This window comes from Takifugu flavidus, chromosome 12 (assembly GCF_003711565.1).
Source record: "Takifugu flavidus isolate HTHZ2018 chromosome 12, ASM371156v2, whole genome shotgun sequence".
NCBI lineage: Eukaryota > Metazoa > Chordata > Actinopteri > Tetraodontiformes > Tetraodontidae > Takifugu > Takifugu flavidus.
Window position 1 is genome coordinate 701,089 of NC_079531.1, and position 27,735 is coordinate 728,823.

At 51.1% G+C, this 27,735-nt stretch overlaps 2 protein-coding genes across 6 annotated transcripts in view; one reads left to right on the forward strand and one right to left on the reverse strand.

Moving 5' to 3' along the window:
• numbl (NUMB like endocytic adaptor protein) lies at window positions 1–27,455 on the reverse strand. 5 transcript variants are annotated; one of them, XM_057050252.1, is made up of 10 exons: window positions 27,132–27,418; window positions 16,381–16,569; window positions 8,471–8,621; window positions 8,175–8,249; window positions 7,530–7,604; window positions 5,619–5,759; window positions 4,967–5,174; window positions 4,621–4,893; window positions 3,270–3,449; window positions 1–3,097 (listed from the first exon to the last, which is right to left on the reverse strand). In XM_057050252.1, exons 2-10 carry the CDS (start codon window positions 16,401–16,403, stop codon window positions 1,992–1,994), a joined length of 2,232 nt encoding a protein of 743 aa, XP_056906232.1. In that variant the 5' UTR covers window positions 16,404–16,569; window positions 27,132–27,418; the 3' UTR covers window positions 1–1,991. The 5 variants fall into 5 exon arrangements, with proteins under 5 accessions (XP_056906232.1, XP_056906230.1, XP_056906233.1 ...); XM_057050250.1 differs by lacking the exons at window positions 16,381–16,569; window positions 27,132–27,418 and adding an exon at window positions 27,431–27,455; XM_057050253.1 differs by lacking the exon at window positions 16,381–16,569.
• The window catches only part of LOC130535291 (proteasome subunit alpha type-6-like), a 46,877-nt gene continuing 38,544 nt past the window's right edge, over window positions 19,403–27,735 (forward strand). Inside the window, exon 1 of the mRNA XM_057050270.1 lies at window positions 19,403–19,407. The gene's annotated coding sequence lies outside the window, so the exon portion shown is untranslated. The remainder of the gene's footprint in view (window positions 19,408–27,735) is intronic.

The following is a 27,735-nucleotide window of genomic DNA, read 5'->3' on the forward strand; positions in this document are numbered from 1 at the left end:
TAATATTATATTACTTTATTTATCTTTTGTACAGTGTAATTACAATACAAATATGTAGGCTTAAATACAAAAATTCAGTAAATAAAGATTAAAAATAAATTCCACTGCTGTTTTGTTACCATCACTAAACTATGGTTTTACAATCAAGTTGATGAGGTCATTCAGTTTGCCTTGAACACAATGAACCTACACATGGAATCATTTTGTTTGACCTCGGAGGGCGAGCGTACAAGAGTCGAGCGTCTCTCCAAGACAGTTTGGATTCGTTTGCTTGGGATGAATTAATGATGCATGAACAAAAACCCTGGGAGGACTCGTGAAGATATAAAGTAGAGCGAGGCCTTTTAAACCTCAGGTTTCTCCTCAGGTTGGACCGCTGCCACAGGAAGGGACGTGGTGATGTCATTAAACTCCACGGGGGTAACGGGCGGGACCCCAACGGGATGGCCGTCCATACGTGGACCACACGAGCAGCATCAGTGGCTTCATTACAGAGTTTACAGGTAAAGAACATCTAAATCAGAGCTGGAAACCTAGAATACGTGTATGATTTCACATAAAAGGAAGAAAATGTCCATGAGGCTCAAATAACATTAACACAAAGCATCAATTAAGCTTGTGAGGAACATGACACTGCAATGACGTGGCCGCCTGGAGACTGGAAGCTGCAGCAGCCGTGCTGAGGCTGTCGGCAATGTGACAAAGACGTTACACACACACACACTGAGACACACACACACTGAGACACACACACACACACACACACTCCTTTCACACCTCATCTTTCCCTCTTTAGACTTCCTCAATCTCAGTTTGTAAAAATAAACCCCAACAACTCCGTGTTCACGTGTCCAGCCTCACACCTACCAGTGTTCTGTACGTCTCTTTGGCAACCACATCCCATAATCCGTACTCCTTCTGCCACCCTTGTTTCTGCTCCTGGCCCTCTCCTATTTTCACCTCTCAGTTCCATCATATGTGAAGTCCGATTCATCCAAACAGAGCAGAAGACACAGTCACACCGTTGAAGGGGTCAGAGCCTGTGAGAGTATTAACGCGTTATTGATATTGGAACGTAGCGGATGGTGGCACAGTGTTGTGGAGCCGTCCGTGTTTCTCTGGACAGACAGACGGGTGGACTGGAGCCATGTTTCATGTCCCGAGAGCTTGTGAAGGGAGCGTTTAGCAGGAGAAACGGGCTGCAGAGCCCAAGTGAAGCCACATTTGCATTAATCAGCCTCTCTGGGACTGGAGTGTATTATAAGTGAAGGCTAAGAAACATGCTATATATACATTTACTGTCTTATATTTTGCACTACACACCGGCGTTGCTAGCCGGTCGTTGTTAGCCGTTTCTCAACTGCTACCTTTAGATTCTCAGTCCGGTCCGACAGATGGAAAACGCAGCTTAAAATTTCATCTTTAAGAATATATGACTTGTTAAAATATTTTTTTAAGAAAGAAATGCAATAAATAAAATAAATTTGGCCATAAATCTCTACTTTCAGTTGGTCTCTCTGCCAGTTCAGACTTCAGCTGCGCTCAGTCAAAATCAGCAGCAGCAAAGCTGGAACAATTCTCTTCTTCTCTTCTGCAGGCGGCAGGAATGGAGCTGAGACCGTCGTGTCCTTGGGGAGGCACATACAGCACATCCTGGGGGAGGGGGGGGGGGGGTCTAAGCCAGAGCGGTAAACCAAAATAAAGCAAGGAGGAGCGGTGGACAGCAGGTGGGCTGGAAGCATTTAGTCCAGCGGCTGCAGCGGGAGCGGCCCGGCAGAATGACAGATTCCTCCCAAGCTCTCACTGGAGGGTAAAGAAAGCAACCAAGATCCTTATATTCATCCCCAGAGAGCTGCTGCACGGTGCCGGGCGGCCCCGGAGCCCCCAGCGCCCACGCTGGGTTCTTTGCAGGGATGCTGGAACGAAACATCCAGGTTTCCCAGCCTGCGGGTGCGCTGTTTCCGCTCCAGCTTCAGGGGGACGACTCCAGCTCAAAGCTCAATTTCAAAGGTCTTTTGGAGGGTGTTGGAAAACGGGTTTGCCGTCGTGGTTATTGTGTTACTTCCAGGCTGCTGAGGTGCTGATTTGACCTCTAATGCCGCCCATTTTGCCTCGAAACGATCATCTTCCTGGGACTCGCAGGCCACCATAGCGGTCAGCTGGCTGCCCTCGGGGGGCCACGCGCCGCCGCCGCCGCTGTTTGCACCAGTGATGGAGGTCCCGTTCTGGAGGTCCATCAGGATGCCGCTGTTTGGTGGGAGGCCGTTGATGCCTGCTGATAAAGGGGGTGTGGAAAGAAACGGCGGCGACGAAAACCCCCCAGAGTTCCCGCCAGGTCCCGACTGAACTTGGTGCTGCCCAACTGCTCCGAGAGGCCCGACTTTTGCACCAACCCCAGATGAGCCCATTCCTCCAGCTGTGCCTGACGAGCCTGTCGCCGTGCAGAAGGCATTAGCCACCATTTGCGACGGCGTGATGCCGACCACAGGCACGCTGGCGTTTGGATAGGTCATACTGCTGGCCAGGCCCGGCATGTAGGCCTGCATAGGAACAAACGCCGGTTGGACAGGCGGCCCGGAGAACATTCCAACAGGGGCTGGAGTGGGTTCAAAAGCCAAGGGGAAGGGCTGCATGGAACTGGGAAGGGAACCTGGAGGCAGGGAGGCTTGAATCATGGGAGCTCTGGACATGCTTGGACCAGTCATTGTAGGTATGGACATGGAAGGTAGGGAGATAGGGGGGCCTGACACTGGAGGACCAGGGATCAGAGGAACAGATGATATGGGCATGGGTGGGATGGGCAACGGGGCTGGTGAGGGAACGAGGGGTTTGGAGGCACCAACGGGCAGTGGGACAGAGGACACAGAGGTAGACTGACTGGTCACAAGCTGACTTGTCATAGAGGGCGGTCCTGGGATGGTGGGGATGGCGGGGCCTGAGGGTGGGGTCTGCTGAGCCTTGACAGCCTTGGACACCTCTTCCAGCCATCTCTCAGCCTCAGAGGGTGTGCGCCTGTGTCCGCTCTGCATCTGCATTGCAGCAGAAACTGGAGGAGGAGAGTGGAGCGGAGAGTCGGACTGCACCCAGGAAGAGGTCGCTGTGGGGATGCAGAGTGAAAATAGCTCTTACAACATTTAGAACTAATATTACTCATTTGTACAGTGTAAATGATAGGATCTTCCTGTAGAGGGTGCACTGGAGAGCTCTCAGATTGCTCTTCTTTATCTACGGTTTATACCCAGGACTTAAAAACCTAAACAAATCTGTACCTTGCATTGGAGCAGGTGGTCGTGGCAGGATAGGCGGCACTGTGCACGCCGGAGGGCCGTTTACAGACAGAGAGGCGTTGGAGAAGAGCTCATCTGATGGCTTCGTGAAGGAGGTGTTGATCTGGCAGCACAGAGCGTTGATGCTGCCATCTCCGTCCCCAGGCAGCCCCATGTCCATATCTGGTAGGAGCACAAAATGGATCCAAAGTTGGGAGGCAGGGAGAGAACCAGAGAGAGGGAGGGAGGGATAGAGAGAACCAGAGAGAGAGAGAGAACCAGAGAGAGGGAGAAATGAGTGGAGGGACGGAGAAAAAAGACAAATAATGTTTATTCATATTTATAACAGACCCCGTTAGCATCAGAGAGAAAATGGAGCGCGTGACTTTGATGGCATCACTGCTGACCCATAAACCCAAGATGAGGCTGATATTACTGCTACCACACAACATTCTTAGAGGCTTACTTTGCATTCCTGCCTCCATATTTTCGGCCTGTAGAGTCGCAGCCTTGTGCACGCACAGGGAATTTGTCTGAGCTCATCCATGTTCTCAAACCAGATGCAACCGATCGAAGCGGCGAGGGATTAAGAGCCACAACGCTCCCGTCTGACAGTAAATAAGCCTTAAAGCAGACATCAGATCTAAACAGAGCTCGTCTCTGGGTCCCTGCTCCTCGGCAACATCCCATAATATTAATATATAACAATCATTACAGATGGCGTCAAGTTGGTTTTAAATGATTTTGGACGATTAACACACGTATCTAAAGCGGCAGGATGAGTTATACTGCAGATCCAGTATTGGAGCCCCTCTTCCTGAATGCTATTGTTAGCTTCTCAGAGCTGAAAAGCCCTGCCTGTGTGTGTGTGTGTGTGTGTGTGTGTGTGTGTGTGTGTGTGGTGTGTGTGTGTGTCTCAGTGGCTGCTTTAAGGACCAGCAGAGGGTTTGCTGAAGGTGAAGCAGAAACGCTGACAGACTGAATCAATACAGACGTTGTTCAGAGAGTCACAGGAGCTCAGCGGCCTCGGTGCTGCTGCTGGTTCTGATCAGGAGAACACGGGTGTTCACGTTGGGCTGCATCTGAACCTCATGCGCCACATTTGAGGGGGAGACGGAGACAAAGGTAAATAGGGCGGGACGGGGCACCTTCCCACTCGTCTAGAACCAGGCTCTCAGCTGGACCCGATCCCGGGGCCTCACACGTTAGATCCACTTGATTTAACATTAATACATAAAAATGTGGAGCGGTCGGTGCTAATCATTTCCACCGTGGCCTAATAAACACCCCTGACGAAGGTCAGCAGGTCGCATCTCTCGCCGGTTTGGATCTGACGCGTGGGCCGTTAACTCACCGGCGTTCTTGGCCTGGAAGTCGGCAGTTTTCCGCTGCAGCGTCGACGGCAGGTCGTTAAGACGGAGCGACAGCTGCCTCTTGAAGGGGGAGTTCTTCTGGCTCAGGGCTGGAAACCCCCGGAACGAGCCCTGACGTACCAGTTGCTCGATGGGCGCGTGCCGGCGGGGGATGGCGTGAGGCCCGCCGGGTTCTGGCCGCTCCATCGGGGATGCCGCCCCCTCTGGGGGGGAGGCGGTGCCAGGTGGGAGGGCTGGGATGGCAGAGGGTGGGTCTGCAAGAGAGAACGAGCGCATAGTTGGCATAGTTGCTGCCTCATCAAAGCAACCAGAGCAACCTCCTGCTACCTTTCTTCTTGTTGGGCAGGATCTCGTCCCTCTCGCTGCTGCCCCCCTGCTGGCTGCAGGTGGAGTTGCCCCGGAAGGAGCCCTCACGAACGAAGGAGGTGCGGCTGGCGTCAAACGAGGCCGTCACGCCGCACTCCTTCTCCCTGCGCTGCTTCCTCTCCAGACAGGCGGCGAAGGCACAGCCAACGGCATGGCTCAGCCTCTCTCCCTGGGGGGGGGGGGTAAAACAGGGGCGTCAGGCAGGCCTGGACTCCAGGTGCGATGCTGCGCTACAACCCAAGGAAATGATTCTTTCTCCTTTCACCCCATCACTTTGATTGACACTCATGTCTGCTGCATGGGAGCTGTTTCAGATGGGGGGGGGGGGGGCAGAGATGGTGGGATAACCCTGCCGCTGTCTAATCCCGTCCACATTAATAATCCAACCCACCGTCTAAGCCGATGAGGCCTCCATGGGGCTGAAACCCTAATGCACCATGGAGGCGCTGCGTTACAGAACTACACATTCATCTCAAGGTCAAATGGAGGCAGCACCAACCTGTTGCCCCCACCACCGGCCTGTTTTGGTATAAAACTATGGGTCTTCACTTCAACTCTATCAGGAAAACTAAAGATGAGCAGCAGATAAAAGGGAGATTGCCCCCCCCCTCACCGAGTCCTTCAGCGCCATGAAGCAGTGGCACATCCACCGTCTGGTCGTCCCGTCCCGGCAGATGTAGGAGAAGGCTTTGTCATAGTTACGGTCGGGGGCACAGAAGGACACCTTCTCTATGGTCTGGTCCACGATCAGGTCCTAGGAGACCAGCAGTAGATGCATGAGTCTTAACGATGCCTCAAGCATCGGCACCATCAGTTGATTTGACACAAAAGTTCAGGAAAAGGACTTAAAGACCAAAAACACCCTCCACACTGAGTGGAACGTCTGTCTCTCAACTTATTAGCAGTTTCATTCTGAACACACCGCGATGTTGACACGATGTCCTGAAGCTCCTTTAATTCACGACAACCTGTGACACATTCATCACCAAGCAGGGAATAAAAGTGATCCACTTTCACCTCCACCATGTTGTCCCCATTGCTCCCCCGTCCTATAAGAGGCTTATTCAGCCTGTGTCTGGGGCTTTGGTCGCTACACGGGAAGCTAAGAGGGGCCCTTCTCTTTCTTTGTGTACGTTAAGGGGCCCTGGCTCACCTCTCCGACTCTGAGAGAACAGAAGGAAACCAAGAGATGAGAAGGAGAAGGCAGAATTCCAGCTCACAGACTCCAACAGCTCTTCGGTCCACGTCTTCCAAAGACGGCGACGGACGAGGACGGAAAAGGAGGGAAAAGAAGGGAAAAGGAGGGAAAGGAGGGAAGAAGGGAAAAGAAGGGAAGAGGAGGGAAGGAGGGAAGAAGGAGGGAAGGAGGGAAAAGAAGGGAAGAAGGAGGGAAGGAGGGAAAAGAAGGGAAAAGGAGGGAAGAAGGGAAAAGGAGGTTGGAAGAATACTGGTCCACTCAGTGAGGGCCCATTGGGGGGGGGGGGGGGGGGGGGGGGGGACAGAAATCTCCTCCGTTTTTAATCATTTTTCTAGGGGACGGTGAAGCGGCTCAACTACGTGAAGCACGGAAGATTCACACTAGTGAACACTGACGACAAAATGGCTGTGAACAGGGTCTGGATGCTGGTTCATCCAGGCTGAGCGGAGGCCGTGTGTGTGTGTGTGTGTGTGTGTGTGTGTGTGTGTGTGTGTGTGTGTGTGTGTGTGTGTGTGTGTGTGTGTGTAGGCTAGAATTGGCTTTAGTGTGAGGGGAAGTCTCACAAGGTTCTAAAGATTCCTTTGTGTTTCCTCCTTGTGCCCCGTTTGCTTTTCCGGTGCCACAGTTGTTTCTTTTTTTAGGTTTTTATGCAGCTTTTATTATTTTTATTATTTCTATTTATCTGCCTCCTTTTGCTTCCGTCTTCTTCCGCTCTTTGACTTCTTCAGCTAATAAACAGTAAAGTGGTATTTCCCATTTATGGCCCTCGTCCATCGTAAACAGCTGGTTATTCCAAAAATATGTGTAAGCCGCTATTTTGGGGGGTGAGCGCAGATTTCTTGCTGCTGACGAGTAGCAAAATGAGCAAAATGTTGAGTGAAGAATAAAGATTTTCAAAAAGAACAGATGATTATTGTTCCCCAGATCATGATCGACGGGCTTAAACCAAGTTTAATCTACTGATATTAAATAGTTAAAAATATCTAGACAAGAGAGTTTAATGTGGAGGGCAGGAGGAGGACTGGAGCAGACGGGCAACGTCAACGGGATCCTTGAGGGGACCTTAGCGCTCATGGCCGACCTTTTATAGGCCAACGTTTGTAGGATAGCCAGAAAAATTAAATAATCAATCAAATAATGAATCAAATATGTGATAAGTTGCATCTGGATGTCAGAAACTTTGACTAAATCTAATTCTGAATCTACATTTTTTTATAATGTAGCATCTAATCATCACAAACTGCATCTCATAACGGAGCAAAAGTTCAATATTTGCCTCCAAAAAGTTGCTGTTGCTGAAACTGGAAACAGGAAACGAGTCGCTACCTTCGTTTTGTCGTCCACAACCCGGAGTCCATCCGCTGAAACCCACAACACCGCTTTCACCGTCTTTTTCCCGCTCTGCAGACAGAAAAGTAGCATCAGTGGACCTGAACTGCACGTTAAAGTAGGATTTAAAGCGGGCGTTGGGATAATTACAGATCCGTAAAGGGATCGTTAGATGAGGTGGTGGAAGGACGACCCAGCAGCACGGTGCAGCCCATAAACACCCGTAGGGAGAGGGCACGGGCGTGTGCACGTGTGTGTGCACGTGTGTGTGTGGGGGCACTTTTCTGCATAAATGTGCAGAGGGCAGGATGAGAGAAAGATGCTGACTGACTGTTTTAAAAGAAAGAGCTGAATGTGGCTGGAATGAAAGGAGTGATGGAAGAGATCAAAGAGCCCTCTTTGGTGTGACTTCAAAGCTAGCGAGAAAGTGGGCGAAACTTATGGTCTGGCCGCTCTCGTCACATGCGCCCTGTGTGAATATGGCTACTCTGGGGTCAGATGCAACGTCCTGCTCTGTTGGGCCGAACACGCTCCCACGGACACGAGACCGACGTGCACGTCTGCAGTGAGACCCAGCGGGGGTGAAGGGAGAGATGGAGGTGTGCTCACTACTAACCCCAACCCTCGATGTGGCTCACTCACCACTTTAAGCTTCTTCACGGCGTCCTCGCACACGTGCATGCCTCTGGACTCCTCCACCTCCACCAGGCCCAGGTACTGCCGGGACAGAAGGGAGGACGGAATCAAAGCTGGTTATTGTTTTGGACCACACGTGGGCAAAGGCCGGTCCGGCCCAGGATGGGTCGCCAGCTCTCCGCAGGGCCCAGTGGGAGCGTTTGGGGTCGGCGCCCTGCTCTCGGTACCTCTGAAGGGGTCCCGGCTTGGACCGAGGACCCTCCGCTCCCCTCGCCACCATTTGTGAACATTCTGATACTCACTCGGACGGGGAAGTTGCATTTGCCCTTGCGCACGGCCTCCTCGTCAGCCTGCCACTGGTGTGGTCTGCTGGCCTCCGGCACGTAGGTGGGCTTCTTCCTCCTCAGACTCTGGCGAAGCTTATTCATCTCCGGGGTCACGTGCTCCCTGGTACTGTGGACACAGGAAGTGCTTCAGGGGTGAGTGCAGACACACATGTAAAACTCTGATTTAGGAATATCCCATTTTTGGTAAACTGCAGTCATGTTTCTTACAGGATTCTAAGACAACTTGGACATATTTGATTTAGTTGATCTCATCAAGTCAAAGCCATCTGGGGTAAGTGCACAATGCTAATTCAGAGGGGAGGTCACGCAGTTAAGAAGGCTGAGAGGCACAAAGCAGGACCTGCTTTCATCTCTGTAACCACTCCACACCCACACAGGCGAACATCCATTCATCCCAGCACAGGCGCTCCGTAATCACAGCGCTGCTTAATTAGGACATTCAGCCCACCGGCCTGTTTAGCGATGCTAATTCCCCAGCAGAAAGAAAATGTGACACCATCCAAACATGACCTGCATAAAAACCGTAATTACTGTTTTCATTCCACCACTTTCTCCTCCCCAAAACAAAGATTTGGAGCACAATGAAAAAACATTTTCTCCTCTTGTAGAGCCTAAATTAATTAAATGTATCGCCAGCGCTCAGAGTTTCAATTAGCTCCCTGAATTTCCTTGAATTGCCTCTGAATAAATATCTCTTTGTAACTCCTGGGGTGTTTCCCTTAAACTTCCCCTTCATAAAAACTCACTGCCACCACAGAAGCGCCTTCGGTTGAACTGCTCGGACTATAATCTCGCGCTCTCACCATCTGGTGGCTCCATGGTTTCCCATCCTGATTACAGCAGGGTGTGAAATCACACAAATATTACAGTGAAGATATGAGACGTCCATCTGTAAGCTGTGGTCCATATGCTGGATGCAAGCGCCCATCTCTGCTCTGCAACAGGCAGGTCCGGTCTTATACGTGTCCTCCCGGGTCACATCACTTCCCATAAGTGCTGCGTTGACGCTAATGGGTGGGAAAAGTCCGACGTCCCGGAAGCGTCGGCACTCAGACCTGCTGGGTCTCATACAGGCACTAAGATGAGCGTAATGCAGAACATTCACACTGCAGCTCGGGTGTCTTTAGCCATTTCTGGCATGTTGGGCGTGCCCCCTCCCCCAGAAGAGCGCACACACACACACACACACACACACACACACACACACACACACACACACACACACACTTTAGGCCGGGAGAGTCATTTCTGGGAGGACGGCCAAATGACCTGACAGTACTGCAGCAGGTGCAAGTGTGTGTGTGTGTGTGTGTGTGTGGTGTGTGTGTGTGTGTGTGTGTGGTGAAAGCTAGCTGGTAAAGGGAGAAGTTGTAGAACACAAATGACAAGGCAGTGAGAGAAAAGGAACGTCCTGTAACTGGTCAAAAACTGGATCAGGGGATCAAAAACAGACATATAAAGGAACAAAGCAGCTTGATAGAAAACATCAAAGGCAGAGTGGATGAAGTCATCTGGACGGAGGGAGGGACGCGTCAGGAAACGTGACTGAATGTGGGAAACACTTTGGCAGGATAATCCTGCGGCTCATCGCTTGAAACATCCGAAAGTACCAAGTTGACGAAGAGGAGACGATCTAAATTTGAAAATGTGGGGGAACCCTTGGTCATGGGGGGGGGGCCCTTGGTCATCGGGGGGGGGGAACTCTGGGTCATCAGGGGGGGGGGCCTTGGTCAACGGGGGGGGGGACTCTGGGTCATCGGGGGGGGGGCCCTTGGTCAACGCCATCCCTAACGCCAGGAGAGACGCCACAATCAGGACGAAAAGATGAAAATAGAGAGAAAACCAGAGGAAAATGGAAAAATATTTTACTCCTACAAAGTTAGATTTGGATTTAAAATAAAATCCAAACCAATGAACAGCTGCTTTTTACGCTCGGCAGCGTGAAATGTCCAGAACTGCTCGCCGATGGAGCGGCGCCTGGAGGCGGAGACATTTGGACGCGTCTCACACGACCTCACCCTCAACGGGAACCAGCTGCGAGGGGCGGGGAGCTACGCAGGCGAGCGAGGATGGAAAACATCAGCTGAAATCTATAAATCAATGACCGAAACAAAGTCGCGCTCACGTCATGAACCCACGCGGGGCGACACCAACGGGGCCCGGGGCCAAGCCACAGATATTTCCCATCATGCACCAGGATGAGCAGCGTCGGGGAGACAACGTGTGTGAAACCTTCGCTCATTCCTTCCACTCTTTAACTGTTTTTACTTCTCTTTTCTCTGTAAAAGTATCGGTATCGGTATCGGTAAAACATTCCCGAAGGTGTCCGCGATCCTCAGAAATAAAGCAAATGGATTTAAGATCGAAGAACCGCGCGAGAAGATTTGGCCAACGCGGAAGGAAACGAGTCCGCCGCACGTTTTCCCCACACACTGACACACCCAAACTGATCCAACACGTCTTGTGTTCCAGGATCCAGTTGAGTGTGGGGGCAGATTACTGGCTGATTCCGATTAGGGAATCAAGGAGATCCAACTGGACTTCCTGTAATGACCTAAACCTAAAGCAAGCAGCTCATCCCCCCCCACACCGAGGATTCCACCTGTAGACGAGGATACAGGTGGAATCCTCGACACACACACACACACACACACACACACACCACACACACACACACCACACACACACACACAGAGTGTGTGTTAGCTGTTCGCAGTTGTTTAAATGTTACAGGAAGTGGAACCAGGCTGTTGCTTTCCCGAGAATCCGCTTTTTCATGTGGCTCTGACCACAAATAAAGATTGTTAATGGATAACAGAGTTAGAGGTCCGCGCCAGAGGTTCGTTGTCATGGAAACGTTGGTTCCTGCTCTACGTTAAACTTTTAACATGTGTCACATAATATAACAGCTGTGTGGTAAAATAAAAGGTAAATAAGAAGCAACAGATACTGATGCATTGTAAGTACACACACACACACACACACACACGCACACACACACACACACACACACACACACACACACACACACACACACCGACACACACACACACACACTGACCCAGTTTTGGGGCCCTCCAGACTTAAACTGACACTAAATGACCTGGACTGGGACGCTGGCATTTACCATCATCCTATTCATCCTGTTCTCCACTCTCAGTAACTCACAATTACACAAGCAGCAGGTGTGTGCATGTCTGTGTGCGCTTGTGCACGCGCGCGTGCACGTCGGGGGGGATGATTAAAAAACACAGGGCTGCAACATAGTGCTTATGCTGAAGCCTGACCCAGGACGGCCTTGGATTCATTATGGTCAGCTTCTCTCCCTCCCTGGGTGGGTGGGTGAGTGAGTGAGTGAGTGAGTGAGTGAGTGAGTGAGTGAGTGTGTGAGTGAGTGTGTGAGTGTGTGAGTGAGTGAGTGTGAGTGTGTGAGTGAGTGAGTGAGTGAGTGTGTGAGTGTGTGAGTGTGTGAGTGAGTGAGTGAGTGAGTGAGTGTGTGAAACACTGCAACACGACTGTTGTGGGGCCGTTTCAGTCCCGCTCTACCCTCACTTCCATGTCAGGCTCTAACAGTCTGAGCCTCAGCCTTGGTTCCTGTGTGTTCAGCTGCTTTGAGCTTTTACAGAAGCTGGAACACTGGAAAGTTTTGAGGAAGGTTATTGAAACGTTATTTTCACATCAGCTTTGTTGCCGGCTGCTTCGCTTCGCTTCGGGAAAAAGCTAAAACACACACACAAGTGTAACCTGATCAGACTCCCCAACTCACAAGCAGAAACGCAACATTCAGAAGCCGTTCGGCGATTCCCACGGAGGCAGGAGAAGCAGGGCGACAGCAGGAATGTGCAGCCTGCACCAGCGCCGTCTCGCCTGAAACACAAACAGCCGCGGGCGCAACAGAAGCTGCAGACGGCAAAGACCAAGGATCCAGACTGCACGAGGAGTCGCTGGGAGGAGGGTTGGGAAGCACAACCGTGGTACCGATGTGTCTCTGAGGGACCCAACCTACATTACTACTGTCGCTCGTCCTATGAAACTATATGATGGAGATAACAGCAGCAGACAATAATGATCAATATTCAGCGTCAGTGAGCGTCACATCCCATCATTCTGGAAGGCCTCCGTGGAAGAGGCGTTCCATCCCGACACCCGGCAGCTCACACGTCTGCGCCCCGGCGATGGTGCCGACTCCCGGCCGCCGGCCACGGCGTCCCCTCACCGCACGTCAGAAATATGACGTTCAGTTCAAAAGGTCACAGATGTTTAGTGCAGATGTGGGCGACTGGCAGACGAATGCGAGGGCATCCTGGCACTCAAGGACCATCTGACGTGCATGTGTGTGTGTGTGTGTGCGTGTGTGCGTGCATCCTTTACTTAACCAATACTGCTGATTTCTGTATCCAGTGAGAAAACACTGATGTTTTGTCATATTTGGCTTCTAATTAGTGTCGAGCTGGGAAACCTCAAGGTCAGACGGCAGGCGTCCAGACCCCGTGCACACTGCGTCCAGACCCCGTGCACACTGCGTCCAGACCCCGTGCACACTGCGTCCACACTGCGTGCACACTGCGTGCACACTGTGTGCACACTGCATCCAGACCCCGTGCACACTGCGTGCACACTGCGTGCGCACTGCGTGCTGGCTCGGACTGAAGCACAAGTGCCATTTTTCTGCGATGCCTCTGAAACTCAAACTTGGCTCAGACGCCTTCGGACCTCATTTGTGATGCGTTTGAGTCTGAGCTCAGTCACATCTGGTGCCACAGCTTAATTTAAAGAATAATACTCATGTAAAGTTGGATCATTTCTAAACAGGCAGGCAGGTTTAAATCCAGCCAGGACTTTCCTGAGTTGTGTATTTGTGGCCTGTTTCTCCTTCCGCCCACTCTGTGATGAGGAACGCTCCTATCCTAAACTCACTAACAAACATCACGGCTTTTTCCTGCTCCTTTTATTGGAGAAAAGCAAAACAGTTATCGAAGGAGAGATGCCACCTTTAATTCTGAGGTCCGACGGAGCCGCGTCACAGTAAATTTGCTGAGATTTATTCAAGATATTCAAGCAAACGAGTGAAAAGAAGCATAAAGTCTGTTTAGAGGCACAGCGGCCGTCGCTCAGGTAGGCCCGACTCAGCCGCTCAGGACAGATTCAGGAGGACGACAGATGAGGCTGCCTGCCAGAGAAAACATCCTGCAATTAAAATGTTCTGTGTCCCGGACACACACACACACACACAGCTCCGTCTATTATCCTCTTCCTCCAGGCTTATCACAGTGCTTTGTCACTATCCCTCCTGCCACTATTTCATTTCCCTCCCATCCAAGTTAAGTCTGGAGGAGACTGTTGAATGAGCGCATGCATGCATACATGTACGTGCACTCTCATTTTTATTCTGTGGAGATGTTGGTTGTGTGCGTTTCTTAATCGTTTCCGTCGGTTACAACAGAGGCAGCTTAACATAGGAGTGTAGACGGTCCAGTAAAAGCTCCTGCGCTCAGCCGTGTGCACGTGGGCATGCGTAACTGGGTCGGGAAAAGTAGGAGCGGAGGCTTATCCGACCACAGTCAATCGATGCGTGAAGTAGAACAGTCTAGTCGATATGCTGCCGTATCATATCGTCATGCTGCGTTTGCCTGCACCTCCCCCGCCAGCCCAGCCACGTGCACCCTGATGTTGATGTAATGAAAATCCAACTAACCCATCAAATGAAATGGATTAAGAAGATGTCTTGCACCTTGTGTCAGTAGGTTTCTATTGCGTAGCCTCTTATCATTTGGCAGAACACCGCGCGTGTCCGTACTTGTAAGGAACTGGCTGTTATCTCCTGTTTCCTTCCCACAGACGGCAGCTGAGCCAGGTCGGTCATCAGCTTTTCAATCGTGGCAAATAAAACCTTAGAATTAAGCCATAAAATGACCCCCCCCGTTCCTTCGGCTGTAACATGTTACAAATACAAGTTGTAATTTCCTGCTTCCTCTGCTGGAATGGAAGGAGGAAAGTGATCCTCTCCACAAAGGAGTCTTACATCAATTTGCCCTTCTCGTGCAAACTTGACCATCTTCCCTTTTGTCACTTAACGTGCACTTTCACACGCCTCCTCTCGTGCGCTCCCTGCGGAGCAGCCGGTGCCGTTCCTCTGTCCTCCTTTTACTCATCAACCACACCGGAGAGCTGTCCTCCTCACTCATACACTCACAAGGGCACAGAGATGAAAAGGTCAATCGAGCAAAGATTAATTTACATGGAACAGGCCTGAGAAGGTGGCGCACGAGCTGTTGGAGCGCACAATAACATGTCAGCGCCGACGCCACGGATGAAAAAAGTGTGGCACGCTTGCAATAATTTAGCTGCTTTAATCTATTCCATATGGACGTGGAGCCCAAAGCAGCTGCTAAGACTATTAGCTTCTATGAGCTGGTGGGTGCGGGACGGGTAAGATTCTGGCTGTAGCCAGGCCAGTAACCAGCCAGCAGCATCAATGAACCCCTGCCCCCCCCCCACAAACACCCCCAGAAATGAAGACTATCTCCGTTTTGCTCAAACAGGTTCAACTCGAGGGAAGGCTGTGGGAAAACAACGCAGGGTGCCGGTCGCTACGGCAACAATCGACCCAGTTTCACATTAAAATCCACTCCTGAAACGCCAGGAGCTGCAGGGACAGATGCAGCCGACAGCCGTGCACGAGCAGGACTTCACCCCGAAGTTCACACCTTGCTCCACTAACCTGAGCTCGATGGCCTCCCCCATCTCACCGCAGGAACCCATCTCAGCTGGAGACGCCGGAGACGATGCTGTCCCTCAGACGGCAACACCAGCAAAGCCCGAACGATGAGAGCAGGAGCAGAAGGAGAGCGAGAGCGTGCGAGGATAACGCACTTGTGAGTGAGCGAGTGAGCGGGCGGGCGGGCGAGCGAGGAAGGGAACCACACCTCTTCTTAAGGGATTAACTCAGAAAAAAGAAGCCCTGACACGTTTGCAGAGGCGCAGACGGCGATGCACCCAAAACATAATCAAAGTGTCCCGCGTGGACGGGCGTCTGGGACAGTGTCCTCGCACACACACATGCACACGCACACGCACACACACGCAGCTGCTCCACAAATAACACAAATCAATGTTTAATGCTGCGAATCATGGAAGTGCGGGAAGAAGAGAGCGGGAAGAGAGGAGCAGAGGGGAAAAGGGAGGGGTTATTAGGCAAGTCCTGAGCAGCGGTGACACAGTTATTCTCCGTTTCCATCTGCTGTGGGTGAACTGGTCAGGAGTGCACTGGGGGAGAGGCCAGGAACTGGGGCTGAGGGGAGGGGAATGGACTGGAAATACAACTAGTGGAGGGGAGCGGGGCTGCTGTTCCAAACACATGCTAAAGTGATGCTGCACTTCATTTTCCAAGGAATGCCGGGTGGTTTCTGGGGAAACGTTTCCGTTCTAGGTAAAAAAGCTGGAAATGAATGTTTTAATATGAACGTGAGACTGTGGACTCAAGACTGACCTTAAGGTTAACCACTACATTAGGTCCAATGATTCTTCCATATTTTTAAGTTTTAGATCATGTGCAGGAGAGTTGGGCCTCCATGGCATGAATGCTGCGATAAAACAAACAGAAATCCCACATTTGGATGGGGAGGGGCTCCAAAGCATGTGTAGAACAAATGAAAAATAAGAAAATTTTAGTCAGTCATTCATCCCCTTTTCTGTGATAAATAATATTTTTAAAACACAGACACGCCCTCATAAATCATGGCTACACCTCCGTAATGAGCACGCTGCACATGTTGGAACAGCATAAACGTGTCAAAGACTGAACAGCATGTTGGGGGGGGGGGTTAGCTGCCAGTTGACTTCTGAGAAAAGGCTTCAAGACAAACCAGGTGTAGCTTCCAACTGCCATCCATCACGCTGGCCTTGGGAGCCTGGGAAGGCTGCAGCACCACAACCAAATGGGCAAATCCTGGTGCGTTGGAACGGACCCGGCATGAAGACGGACAGCACCGGAGTCAGGATATGAGGAAAGGCGTGTCTTCGTGGCCACGGGAACGGAGCTGGAGCTGCTGCTCCTTGGGGACAGTTTCAGCAAAGAAGAGACAATACAGTGACAAGTGTTCCTGAAACATGTCGCCATCACCTGCTCCTCCTGTTCTAGTTCACTCCTCTGCAGGAGAGAAGCCCGCACTGCTAACTTTGGGAAAGTAGAGGCCAGCTGTGTGAACGCTTAATGTGTTAACGGTCTGTGGATAAAACGAGCCTATTAAAGCCGCTGCAGCTATGAAGCGCAGTGATGTCACCAACCAGGTGGGGGGGGACACACTCAGCATGAATGAGCCTCCCGGCACATTTTTCATTTGAAAACTGCTCCCTCATATCCACAAACGATGCCCACTGGGGTCAGAAATAACCAATATACGAACGCGCTGGCGGCTAAAAGCAGGTTATTGAGCACAAACTGCTGTGTCCACAATGGCTGCAAACCATGAGAGCAAAGGGAAACGGGACTGTGTCTCCAGTCAGGCTCCTTCTGAGGACGCCGACCGTTGATTCTCTCTTACGTCACAGTTTATCCGAGCGAGTAACGTCAAAGCCGCTTTATCTCACTGGGAACAAAACATGGAACTACGGGGACAATGAAACTACAGCCCAACACTAGGGGGCGCTGGGGAGTGTTTTCATCTACTATAGACGGTGTGAATAAGAGCAGCTGATACGTATTGATCAGCAGCCTGAGCGAGGCCGCTGCAGCCCTCCGTGCCTGGACTCGTGCATTCTCGTGCACGAGTTGTCTAATGGTGAGGTGTGACGGATCCAGACTGACCCTGACAGGCTTCCCATCGATCCCCCCGCTGGTCAATACAGCTCTTTTTCCTCCTCTCTCCTGAAGCCGCCTCCCTTCATCCTCAATGACCTGCCATAGTTGGACATCTCCATTATTCCAGACTTAGCCGTCGCCACAGAGCAACAGACGCCCAGTAGTTCCCGACAGATCCTCATCGATTATAGGCGATGGATGGAGGGAGTGCGTTTTCAGGTGTGTGAAGGTTCCAGGCCAACAGGAAGCCAGGTCCGTCTCCATCCACATATTACATTCCTACCATAGTCGTGATGCTATAGTCGACACACGAGGAAGACGATGTGGAAAGTGTCTCTGCATGGCAACCAGATCCCATGGCAACCGATGGCATAAGTCTTTTTCTGTGGGCTGGGTTGGAGGGAAAGATGTAGGTGCAGATAGAAAACAAATGAAATGTAGAATCCAGCCTCCCGATCACCAGCGGGAACGCCGATCATGGCCAACAAACCCAGAGCACGTACATACCACATGCAGGATGTTTTATTCCAGGGGTGGAGCAAGAAATGTAACGAGCCAGAAGGTTCCAGCAACAGAGAGAAACACATGACAGAAAAGCTATGAAAGTTATAGAATTACGTGGTTCAGGGTTTAAATTTTGTTGATTTTTACTTAAATATGCAGTATTTATGCTCTGATGTCAGTATAATCTGCAGGTAGCAAAAGCTTTATTTATAGTAGGGAAGTTGAACGCAGCAGCATCGAAGTGTTGAAGGGAAAATGCTTCAAAACGCTACAAAACAAGAGCAGAAGAAAAGAGAAGGGAGAGGAGGTAATGATAGCCGGTGCAACAGCGCCTCTGCTGGACAGCACCAGACTGACACCGTGTTAGGTTAGCTGCCGCTGCGTGTGTGTGTGTCAGGCTGCCTTCTTTGACCTCTGACCCCCTGTCAGATCAGAGGAAGATTTCTGCTGATGTGTGTGTGTGAGAGAGTGTGTGTGTGTGTGTGTGCAGGGTAACTAGACGGCTGAAACCAGCGAGCTTTTACCACAGGCTTCATCACCGACTGCTCAGCTCAGGAGTTTCTTGTCCTACAGTCACATCTGAACTAAATCTGCCTGTTAGGGATCAGGTTAGGGATCCACTGCTTTTTCCACTCCTATTTTGCATTATTTAGTTGCCTTTTTACTCATCTTTTTGATGATTTTAAATTTTAAAACACATCAGACATACTTGCTGCTCATGAAACCGGAGTTGGAACAGTTTGTGTCTCTCTGGTGGAGCTTTACTGTGATGCTGCTGTTGAGTTTAATGACTTGACTCTCTGATAGTGGCCAATAAAAGTGTTTCACACAGAAACTCACCAGAGAGATTAACCCTAACCCCGGCCAGTCCTGTCAACTGGCTGGTTCTCGCCAGCAGGACGAAGTCTTGCAGCGATTCCTCCTCCCACAGACTAATATGATGCACGTGGATGGATGTTCTGTCCAGGTGGGAGATCATTCTCGGCAGAAGAAAAAAGCTCCACCAGCGCCAAAGATTTCACTCAAAAATCCATTATTGTTCAAGACAACATTATTCCAGGGAAAGGGTGAGACACGTGAACAGAAGGTGGGTGGATTTCTGCAGGAGTGAGTTGTTCTGCTGCTGAAGAGTGTTTGCAGCTGCAGCCAGTCCATCATGGGAAGATCAAGGCTTTCGATGGAAAACGGAGAGAAGAATGAAGGGAAGGAAAAGCAAGGAAGTAGACGAACACAAGTCATCCTCTGTCCAACAAGCCGGGACAGTTGTCTCATATTTCAGATGGGGGGGGGGGGGGGGCACAGTGCGAGACCATGGGCTAACCCCCTAAAGAGGAAGTGCAGGGCGATGGGGAAGCTGCAGGGTAAACAACGCAGAGGTGATGAGGTCAGAAAATAGGCCCGGGACGCAGGAGGGATAAATGGACGGCTGTCCAGACCATGTCCCCCTCCCAACAGCCCCGTCCTGCCTGAAACCCCCCGTCCACAGCCCGTTTGACACGTGCCCCCCTCTCTCCACTTCAGAACACAGGCAGCCATCGGAAGCGGCGTGAAGCCGCCTCAATGGGCATCATGGCCTCAGAAAATTCCCAAAACAAAAGAGAGGGACTCTTTTAGAAACCGAGAAGTGTGTGTGCGCGCGCATGTGTGTGTGCATTGAGCCCCTCGTCACTACCGATTACAGACACGCACCACAGATGGCCAGCGCGTCTCGCCTTTTCACCGCCGCCCCCGCCAGAATAATGGCCAGCGGTGGCCCCTCCTTCCCCGCTCCCTTTCTCTTTTGACAGCACGTGTGTCCGTCACATAGAAGCGTGCGTCTGGGACAATGGCAGCCAGACAAAGAGCCCGCCTACCCCCCGCCAGGATGCTGAATAGGGGGGCACGTGGGCCTTGTCATCGAGGGAACAATAGGCAGAGAGAGGGGGTGTGGCGCCCAGCACCCAGGGGTGGCGTGGTGCGATCTGGGTGGCCAGTTCAGATCTGGCCTAGCAGGATTGGAGGAAGCAAAACAGCCAAAAATTGAGTATTTCCAGCAAACAGGAGGCTCCCGTCTCCCCTCCGAGCTGTGTGTAGCTGTTGAGCTGATTCATTTATCATTAACTCGTCTAATTTCTAATCACAGGATTCAAGAGTAAAACACGTTTCAGCCCATTAGCTAACGATGCTGCATACGAGCGCTGACTCAGCATTAAAGCCTGCCACATTTTACGTGTGACCATTAAAGATTAATGAGGGAACCTCATAGCGGAGCAGAGTCCCTTCATTCCTGGGATAATGAGACGAAAGCTCGTTGACTTCAGGCATCTGATTTGATTATGAGTAATTATAGTAGATTTGTGCCCGACGTAGAAATCTGGCGTTGAACTTTTGAAATCTTCTACAGATTAGAACGTAGGCTCGACTTTAATGGGGAATCCAACCTAAATCTGATTACAATTGATTAGCTGATTAGAACCGACACACATTTTAAACTGGAGCCAGGAGCCATTTAGCAGCTAATTGGACACAATTTCACCGTCGTTCCGGGTGCTTTCAGGTAGAATTTTGGTTTAGGTCATTAATGCCTTGTTCGTTAGTTTTCTCCTCAGCAGACACCATCTAAACATCAACCATAACATAACCCTGACCCTCAATAAAGAATGTTAAACAATAGGCCTGATTAATGCCCAGGTAACCTCCCCAATGATTGTTAGAACCAAGCACCTTCGTGCAGCGACCACCACTGTCTAATGTTTAGCTGTAATATAGAAAAGACTCATCACCCCCCCCCCCCCCGCAAATGCTACAAATTGAATCCGTTCCAGATCTCATGAAGCAATGATTCCATTATCTCCCTGATACCAAAATAGTCTCCACATTTATTATTTCCTCACAGCAACTCTGGAAGCATCTGTGCAGCTGCCATTTGATGCAGGGCCTCAGCAGCAGCGCACGTGTGTGTGTGTGTGTGTGTGTGTGTGTGTGTGTGTGTGTGTGTGTGTGTTTTCTGTTTCCTTGGGGGGTCAAGGTGCAGAATAGGGAGGAGATCAGAAAGCTTGGAACAGCTGGGATGAATCTGCAGGGGTACGGGGGACGGGGGGGTCTGGGAGGGCTTATACAGGACAGAAAGAGAAGACAGGCAGCCAGGCAGGCTGCTGCTGGCTGGGGGGGGGGGGTCTCCTCAGCTGTGCCTCTGCTGACCCCTCCACATCTCTCCACCTCCTCTTCCTCTCCAGACTCCAGCTCTCCTCCCCCACCGGACCAAAAATCTACACCCAATGTGGGCAGAAACACACACACACACACACACACACACACACACACGACCATCTGTCAGTAGGAGGGGCGCTGCCTCCGTGACAGTGTTCAGATGCTGCACCACGCCCAAAACAAAATCCCCGAAGACGTGAAACTATTATTACCCGTCCTCCGACAGGGCTCCGCTGACGTCACACCCCCAGACAGGGTCCATGGAAGGCCCAGAGTCCCAGCAGTGACTCACAGCGCACGGACGCGTCCAAATGGAAGCGTCTCACCCGACCGTGGGGCCGTTAAAACCTCGCCCAGTTATGGCAAAATGATGGAGGCGTTTGAATTGACTCAAAAGAACAACGACGTTTATTTAGGCGACAGCGTCTCGTGTTGGGCCACAGTTACTGTCTCCAGCATTAGGACCCACATGGAAGCGGACAGCAGGGGGGGCTTGTGTGGTACAGGCAGCATCACTACAATAGTGCTGAGTCACAATATTAATTAATTAAGTTAAACCACCAGAACGACTGAGCAAAACTCTCTTATCATGTTTCAAGACACAGACGAGATTAAAAAAATAAGTCAGAAAATGAAAGAAAAGAAGGAAATAAGGACGGGAAAATATGCAGAGTCAATGAAGTCGGAGCGAGTTTAATTTAATAATAAATGGAGCCTTTTCTCATCCTTCGTCATCATTTTCCTTCATCATCAAACCCTCCATCATCCTGTCTGTGTTGGAAGAGTCCAGAAAACGTAAAACCTCAGTAATGTAGTCGAATAATGAACTCATTTACAGACAGGTTGCCTCTCCTCAGAGTGTGTGTGTGTGTGGTGTGTGTGTGTGTGCGCATGTGCGTGTCTGTGTGTGTGTGTGTGTTTTGGGTCCAACTCTCTTTAGAGTCATGAGACATCCAGGAAGGCTCCTCTTTACTGGCATACCCCCCCCCCTTCTCCCCTCCTTCAGGGTGAACAGTGTGAATATTAGATGGAGACAGATTGCATTAGATAATGCAGACCTACATAGAGCTAGACACACACACACACACACACACACACACACACACACACACACACCACACACACACACACACACACACACACACACACACACACACACACACACACTCACACACTTCAGCGTTACGGGTTACAAACTGAAGGCGCACGTTGGAGGAAATGAGTGCACAGCAGAGTCAAATGAGGCATAATGGGGCTGTGGATGTACACACCCTGCAAACATGCTAATGTCACACACACACATCCGTGCACACACACGTGCGTGTCCTTTAAATCATACATGCATATTAGGATAAATGTAATATGTTGAGGTTTATAGCCGGAGCCTTGTCATGGGGGGATTCATCCCATGACTGTCAGATAAGCGATCAGCGTGCACGATGCAGCAAAACGTGCACTTCACCCAAGTATGAGCTCCAGATCTCAGACAGGGGAGGGCAGCAGCCCTACAGCACAGACGCACACCGACACACACACCGACACACACACACACACCGACACACACACCGACGCACACACCGACGCACAGGGTCTCGCCAGCACTCACACGTGCACACACGGCTCACGCAGCCCAACTCCAGGATGTCGTCCAGCTCTGCTGCAGAACAATAATCGTTCTTAGAAATCTCAAATGGAAGGAGATGGAGAGTGAGACGGCCTCACCGGACCGGTTTCACGTGGCGTTACAGGGTGGCAGAAAGAGGGCGTGGCCCTGGGCTCATCACGCCACCCTGTTGCTGTTATGTCAAAGCATTTCCTCACTGTCGCCCTCGGCCTCTCTGACCTGAAGAGTGCACGCTGCGTGCACAAAGGCTGTCCGAGGTCTTCCTATTGATCTCCTCGTAGAACTTGCTGGAGCCGGAGGATCACGAAGTCTCGTCCAATAAAAGGCGGCAGCCTGACTGGATCCTTCCTTCAACGGGATCCGACTGCTGTGTAACGATCCGATCTTGGAGTTAGCCCAGCTAACATCTAAGCTAAATTTATCCCAAATATCAGGATAGTTTATCACTTCCAAAGTGTCCCATTCTATTGTTTTCCATGTTTTTTCCATCACGCTGATTTTCATTGTTTAAGGTGCCTTTTCGGGCCTCCAGAGACGCGAATGGCTGCATCTGATTGGCTGAATCGCAGGTATATTGTGTGACTGGATATCTGCAGCCATCCACTAATTCCCTGCCGGGCTCCCTGGGCGGACCGGCCACTGGTCTTCCTACAGTGCAGACAAACAAAGGCAGGTCTGTTCCTCTGGGAATGAGCAGGCAGTGACTATTTCAGGGAAGAAACAAAGTGTCGAGCGGAAACTGAGCTAGATGTCGAAACTGATGTTTTAAAGGAGAAAACACAGATGAGTAAGAGCCGAGAATAAAAGACAGACGGCGTGTTAGTGAGACAGAGCTGACAGAAACACAAAGAGGTTAAAAGGCATTTTAGGAAAAATAATAAAATCAAGCGTTAAGGGGAATTGTTGGCAGATCAGGCCGTGGCTAATGGCTGTAATGTGCGGGGCAAAGTTCTGGAGAAATGACTTCCAATCCATCACGACGCTGCGTTCTGTTGCCCTTTTCAGAGAGGATTTGCCTCACAGCTTGTGAGCAGCTGTGACAGGAAAATGCCCGCTCTAAATGCCCCGGCTATCAAGGATCCACGTGGCCGTTCCTCCTTCCAACGCGGCGTTCTAACAAAATGGGACACCTTCGGCTCCTCGGCCTTCTTCACGTCCACGACGTCGCTCCTGCGCTGACAGAAAAAAGCTGCTTGCTGTTGTGTGAAAACCAGTTTGGACGATCTGGATCCAGCAATTACCGGTAATTATTAATTCTTATTCCTGTTTTTTTGGAATGTTTGATGGTGACATTCCCTTCAGGCAGAGAAACATAGTTGGGATTAACAGCTTCCTTCAACAGGATTTCACTAATTTTGCAATTGTTCTTTCCTGTTTTCCTGAGTGCGGCCATGTTCTCAGGTGTGCTGCGAGGATCGCGACACCTTTCCTCTCATTACGGGTCGTTTCCATTTGAGCTCTCTCAAGTGGTACCATGCTAACAGCTGGGAAGTGAGGGCCACATCTGGTGAGCAGCTGGCTAACATGGAAAGATACCAGAAGGATGATGAGACTGGGAGGAGAGCATGTAGGAGAGGGAGCAAGCAGGGGAGGAACGGAAGCATCTCGTCAGAGCTGAGAACAGAAGCACAACGTGGAAATGAGAGAGGAGAGAAACAGAAAACAGGACGGGAAGATGGAAACCGATCCTGACAAAAGGTAAATATAAAGACGGCAGCGCCGAGCAGAAGAGAAGAGATGTGACGTGGGCAGAAGGGGAAGAGCGGAGTACAGTCATGCGGAGTCAGATGCTCTTAATCAGCTGTGTTGCTGTCAGAGTTCCTGCCATAGCAACCGTGAGTCACAGCGCCAGTAAACAGAGATAAAGCCGGGCGCTAGCGTGGCACCTTCGCTGTTGCAAGCATGAGGCGAGCCGCAGTGGCGTCCTCTCACCCCCCTGTAATAGGGATTAAACTACGGCTGTGAAAGTTGCTTTTGCTTTCATTTTCCTAAAACAATGAACGTGTTCATTGAAAACTAATAGACAGGTGTTAGCATCAAAGCTGTGTTTATAGGAGGGCTGAAACCCTTCAGCAGTAAATCAATCAATCAAACCACCAATGACACTAGAATACGGCCCTCACAGCTCAACGTGACAGTAATTAGCTGCCACGAGCGAGTCCCAGTCCCACTTTCCTTGTTAGCTTTTGAGGAAGATGCCAGCGGAGCAGAGAAATAAACTGCTGACACAGGCTGGCAGACACACACGGGCACACACACGGGCACACACACATGCACTGCCTGCCCACGAGACAAGCATTAAGCCCGTCTCCCGTCTTCATAATCCATATCAGCTAAATTTACAGCAGATTCAAATGTGCACGGATAAGACCCGAAATGTTCCCTCGGCAAGCGTGGCCTCAGCACATGCACGGTGCGTGCACAGCATGAGCCAGAGGACACGGCTCGGATGAGGACAGATGCTTGGAGATCACAGGTCCTGACATGATCACATCCGATGACGCCGAGTTACTAAAGACGGTGACGTGCAAACAAGGCCCGTCTGTTGGCTCCTCCCACTTTTCTCTCTTCTTCTTGTCTTTTTCTCTTCTCCTCAGCCTTCAGTAAGTACTTTAAATCTCATTAATGTTTACTATTCCTTTAATTAAGCCCACTGCCAGCAGGCCTAATGGAACCGTGCAGTCATTCCTGGGGTTTAGATGGTTTAGAACACACACCGACTCACTGAGGCACATTAGCAGCAGATCAACATGCGTCCTCAAATATGATCAATAAGCTTCTTTCATCAGAAGCGCTTTGAAGTTTCTAACAAACCAAAAATCTAATCATGAACCAAAACAAGAGCAGGAGTAGACAGGACAAGTCTGGTCAGGGGAACGTGGCGTAGACCACGAGCAGGACCAGGACCAGGACCAGGCCTGGAAGCAGAGCTGCTTGTTTAGCAGACCCACCCTGACGAGCACAAAGGGGGGAGACGCCCTCCTCCAGCACCAGCCAGCACAGACCGCAACCGGATTGGCCGCCTGATGACCTTTGATCCGCGCTGCATTGTGGCGTCAGCTGCATCGACCCCCTCCCCATGTGTGTGTGACAGCCAAGTCCTAACGCAGCAATCAGAGAGGAAACGGTCTGGGATGGCAAGATGGAGAACGTGTGTGCGCGCAATTGTGTGTGTTCAGTGTAAGAATGTGAGCAAATAACTCACATATCATATTACTTGGTGATCACACACGCACACACACTTACGAGTCTCAAACACAAAAGCAAACACAGAAGAGTGTCTTTGGGAGTAAATGTGTGTCGCTATCACGGCCACGGTGCCAGGAGCTCCCAGAGATCATCTCCAGATGCTCATCCCCACCTCCAGGTCCCTCAAAACTTACTCTTAGCCTGAGGAAAATGAAACTCTTTTACACCTTTTATTGTAAATCATAAAACAGTTGCATGACTTCACCCTCTTCTGACGCAAGGACACAGTCCAACAGGACCCGGCCGTCCCAACAGGACCCGGCCGTCCGAACAGGACCCGGCCGTCCCAACAGGACCAGACCGTCCCAACAGGACCAGACCGTCCCAACAGGACCAGACCGTCCCAACAGGACCCGGCCGTCCCACCAGCCTGCAGCCGGGCCCAGGAACTGGCTGTGCAGACGGTCCAAGGCAAGAGGTTGAGGAACATTTAACCTCCACCTACTCTTTTTAATACAGGAAGAGTGTGTGTGTGTGTGTGTGTGGGTCAGGAAAGACCACCCCCAAACAGCATGACGGGCTGTCTGAGGAATGTAATGTCATGGAACAGATGGAGTTTTGTAGACAATGGAGGAGCAGACGAAGGCGTGTGCCCGTGTCCAGGCAGCCATAGGTGTGCGCGTTAGGGGGGGGGGGTTCCACTAGTTATGTTGCCCCCATTTTCCATGACGCCTCGCATTTGTGTCTGGCATCAAAGGGAGCTGAAGCAGGCCGAGCAAGATGCCGTTTCCCTCCCCAGGAGCGAGCCTGCACAAGTTGGCTGACGTGAGCTCCAGTCAGCCGCAGACCGCCGAACCCAAAGTTGCGAGTCCCACAGAAAATCCAGCCAATAATAATCAGCTCCACCGACATCCTGTCACCTCATTTCCCACGCCGACAATGACGTAACAATCTGCACTACGAGAAGAAGCAATCGTGGGAGCACAAAGTTACAGCTTTGCTTTAATTCAACCCCCCCGCCGGGGCGTTCAGCTCGGCGTGAATATTTACGCCAGTTTTACGCCCGAGTGGGTGGAAGTGAGTTTTCCTTTATGGAAAACGCCTGTAAATCCCCCCCATTTCATTCATTTCCCGCACCGGGCCCGTCGTGAGAGCGGGTGCTCGCATCCAAACGTCAGAATTACCCTGGAATGAACAGCGCGACGACCGCGCACCAACGTGGACGTATGTGCGCGTCTTGGCCGGGGTTCATTCATTACACAGGCTGCCAGAGCCGTGGACGGGATCGAGCAGGAAAGCAGTGAACTCACCCGAGAGGACGACGGATGTTCGGCTCCCCGCGCTGCTGCTGCGTAAATCCAGGACGCGGGACGCGACGAGATCACGCACGGAAAACGCCTGGACGCCGAAATGTCACCAAAGCTCCGTCATTCGCGCCCAACGCGAAGCAACGCGGCGTCTGGAGACGAGCTGCAATCTAACCTGGCCGCTGCGCGCACCCGCATACACACAGACACACGCACGCACGCACGCACGAATTAAGAGAATTGTTCAAAGCCAAGGCTTTGTGGTCGACATCGGATGCTTTGCTTGTTGACTGTGCACTTACTGGGCTGCTTCTCCCGGCTCCACCCGCTGGCCCAGCCTTCCCAACGCGCCCATTGGCACAGACGACCGGACATGCAAATCCACCGTTCCCATTGATGTTTTCCAGAAAGGAATAAAAGGCACCCCTCCATTGCGCCACCGTGCGGCGTCTCAACGACTCTGTTAGTCAAACCTCGCCTGCAGGGAGCAGCTTTGTGTTGAGAAGAGAACAGCAGGAGTGGAAACGGAGCTCCTCTGTTGGAGACGCGCTCGTTTCTATTAAACTACAAAGGTTTCCTGAAACGGGAGGGTTCACTACGACAGCAA